Here is a 3,101-nt window from a genome sequence, read left to right on the forward strand (position 1 = left end):
CTTAAACTCTCCCTTTTTCACACTGCTACTCCTTCCACAATCCAGATTTTGCTTCCTCCCCCAAAGTCTCCTAAGCCAACCCTCCTTGAAAAGGTGATCTTTTTCGAAAAGTTCAAGAGAGAAAGACATGGGGGCCCCACCTCTCTCTCTCTCTCTCTCTCACTCTTTTCTTTATTTTTTTTTTGGATGCCTCCTTACTTTCACAAAGAAATATAAACATGGTATTGCAAATTAAGACCCATTTCAGGCTTTTGCAAAGTGGTATTTGGTTTAGATATCTGAGTCCCAATCACCTGTACTCTGTCTCTTGTTTGCTTCTTCTAACTTACTCAAGGCTTTCACATAGTTTTAGGTATCTTAGTTTCACTCCACCTTGTTTTGTGGGAGGAATGTTTGCCTATCAAACCTTTTTCTCTGTAGATTCTGTTTCATTTATTTATCCATTTATATATTTTAAAAAATGCCCTCAATGGTTTCTTTGTCTTTCTCTAGCTATATATCCATATTCATTCTTTATTATTATACAGGGATTTTTGGTTATATATTTATTTTTTTCCATTTTACTTTTGGCAATTTTTGGCTCTACTAAGACATTAAAAAAAATTATGAATGTCTCTTTATATGCTTCAAACATCAATAAAACTGTGTTTTTACATGGACATACAAACACACAGAAGATCTTGGTACGAAGCTTGTCTCTTTTACGTAGGACCTTTATCCTTTTCTTCCCTCTTGGGATAGCCGAAAGAACCCAAGTTTTTGTTTTTTGTTCTGCTTTCAAGTGAGTGCGGGTTTGGACAACTGTTATTCCTCCCTGCATCATCTTCTTTAGTTTTTCAGACAACCCCATATGCTCCATTTATTTGACAAGGTGGTCCAAAGGACTCAATTGTTCTGGCCTCCACCTCCTATGCTTTTCCCTGTTGACATTGCCTTCTTAGTTTATGTGTAATAATTATATCTTCCAAAGCATTTCATAAAGCAACACATTCGCTTGGAAGCTTGTACATTATTTTTTTTTTCTCCTTTTCCCTTTTGGTTTTCATTCAGTTATATTAAGGTGATTGTGTTTCCTTGTTTTCTCACTTTATCATTCTATTTCTTTCTCCCTCTCCTTATCAATCATATTCAGTCATATGTTATAAGTCTTTGGATTCACTAGTGGTGTATTATCTAAAGATAATATAAAATTTATCTAAAGATTTTACTTGTATTGATACTAAAATTCTTTTCTGATTTCAGGGTCATTGTTAATAGTTAGTGAGTTTTGGTGTAGTGATGGAAAGATTGAACTCAAAGTTGTACCTGCAGAACTGTTACATAATGAAAGAGAATGAGAGATTAAGGAAGAAGGCTCAACTTCTTAATCAAGAGAATCAAGCTTTATTGTCTGAGCTGAAACAGAAGCTTTCAAAGGGTAATCAGAAAGGCAATGCTCCAAATACCATTCTTGATTTGAGCCTGAGCTCAAGTGCCACTCAAGATCCTTCTAGTTCCAGCAATTAATTAATGTGCCTAGTGATAAGATTAAGAAGCATCTTGACCCCACTAGAGACTGTATTTTTATTATTATTTTTTTAATTTACTTTTTGTGTAAAATCAATGTGAGCAGTAGTAGTTGTAGTTTCTGTTCCATAGGACAATACTAGCAATCATCTACCAGGGCACTATTACTTCCATTTCTATGTTTAATCATATCTTTCTTTTTTTGGGGGGTTTAGATATGAATTTCTGAACTACAAGGTTGTATGATGTATCAGGCCTATCTGTTAGAAAGGAATATAAAGTTATTATATGTTTAGCTCTCATTGCCACCTCTTTGTGTGTGTGTGTGTGTGATCATGAAAAAGTTTTACACTAATATAATCAACATAAATTCTAGTCCAAATTTAAATATATCAGCTTATATAAGAAAAGGGTCAGTGGATTTCTTATAAGTTCCATAATTTCATAATACATTATTTATTTAATTCTTTTCAGTTGGCCTGACAAACTAAAAACCGTTGCTAGCGTATGTGTTATTCTCTCTCTGTCTGTCTATTTATCTCCAAACTCTGTCTTAATTTCTATACAACCAACCAATGGCTAAAAAGAGAAAAAAAAATATAAAAAACAACGGTTGCATTATTTTAATAACTAATGAATTAAAATATAATATTAAACTTAATATTATATATAACTAAATTTTATATTCATATATTTGAAAACTACAGACTTAAAATAAAGAGACAACTTAAATGATGTTCTGAAAAATTAATAAATATTTAATAAAATAAAAGAATAATTATTAAAAGAAGTAAAAGTAAAAATTGAATAGGAAGGATGACGGAGATGGCATGTGGTTCAGATTGAGTTTTGAAGAGATGTAATGAGAAGAAAAGAATGTTGAATGAAAGTGAATGAGTGGGTGAAGACTGAAGAATGAAGACTTCAGAAGAAACAAACAGGACATGACATAGTCAATGCCTCCACCATACGAGTCTGGTTGACGTCTATGTTCATAAATAATGATGCAAAACGTGTTATAAAATTAACTCTTAAGAATTATTTAAAGCTATATTTAGACAACTTCTAAATTTTCATGAGTAACATCATGTCTTCTTGCATAATCTTCCAAATTTTTCATAAAAATATTTTTAATACTTTGTTATTAACGTCTGTTCACCATGTAGAATTGAGTATGAAATTGGTTTTTGATTTGAAATTTAACCTAAAAATAATAATTACATTGTTTAAAAAATCTTTTTAAAATTAGTAATATAATAATTTTAGTTAATTTCATAAAATCATGATATAATTAAGATTGACATTTTTTAATTTATAACTTTCATTCTCACTTTCATAACTGTAATTATTTTTTTTCGTTTTTACAACTCTTCAATAATAAATTTATTTTTATTGTTGTTTTTTTTTCTCTATAGTTACCATCGTTTTTATAATCTTCAAACTAATGCATGTAATTAGATATATCAAATGAAATTATAATTATAATTAGATATAATTCATAATTGTTGAACCATAACTGGAATTACAAATTTAAATTATATTTTAAATTTTATGTATTCAATGAAGTATAATTTTTTATCTTATTTTAATAAGTT

General features: G+C 29.8%; 1 protein-coding gene across 1 annotated transcript; it reads left to right on the forward strand.

Moving 5' to 3' along the window:
- Nucleotides 1-1,278: 1,278 nt before the first annotated feature.
- On the forward strand, nt 1,279-1,506 carry LOC113873787 (protein LITTLE ZIPPER 4-like). Its single transcript, XM_027512100.1, has one exon. The coding sequence runs from the start codon at nt 1,279-1,281 to the stop codon at nt 1,504-1,506; it is 228 nt and encodes a 75-aa protein (XP_027367901.1).
- The last annotated feature ends 1,595 nt before the right edge of the window (nt 1,507-3,101 follow it).

Source organism: Abrus precatorius, unplaced genomic scaffold, assembly GCF_003935025.1.
Source record: "Abrus precatorius isolate BTA unplaced genomic scaffold, Abrus_2018 Scaffold7, whole genome shotgun sequence".
NCBI lineage: Eukaryota > Viridiplantae > Streptophyta > Magnoliopsida > Fabales > Fabaceae > Abrus > Abrus precatorius.

Excerpts from the sequence above, each read along its gene's own strand:
- LOC113873787 (XM_027512100.1), top strand. The coding sequence starts at position 1,279 with ATGGAAAGATTGAACTCAAAGTTGTACCTGCAGAACTGTTACATAATG.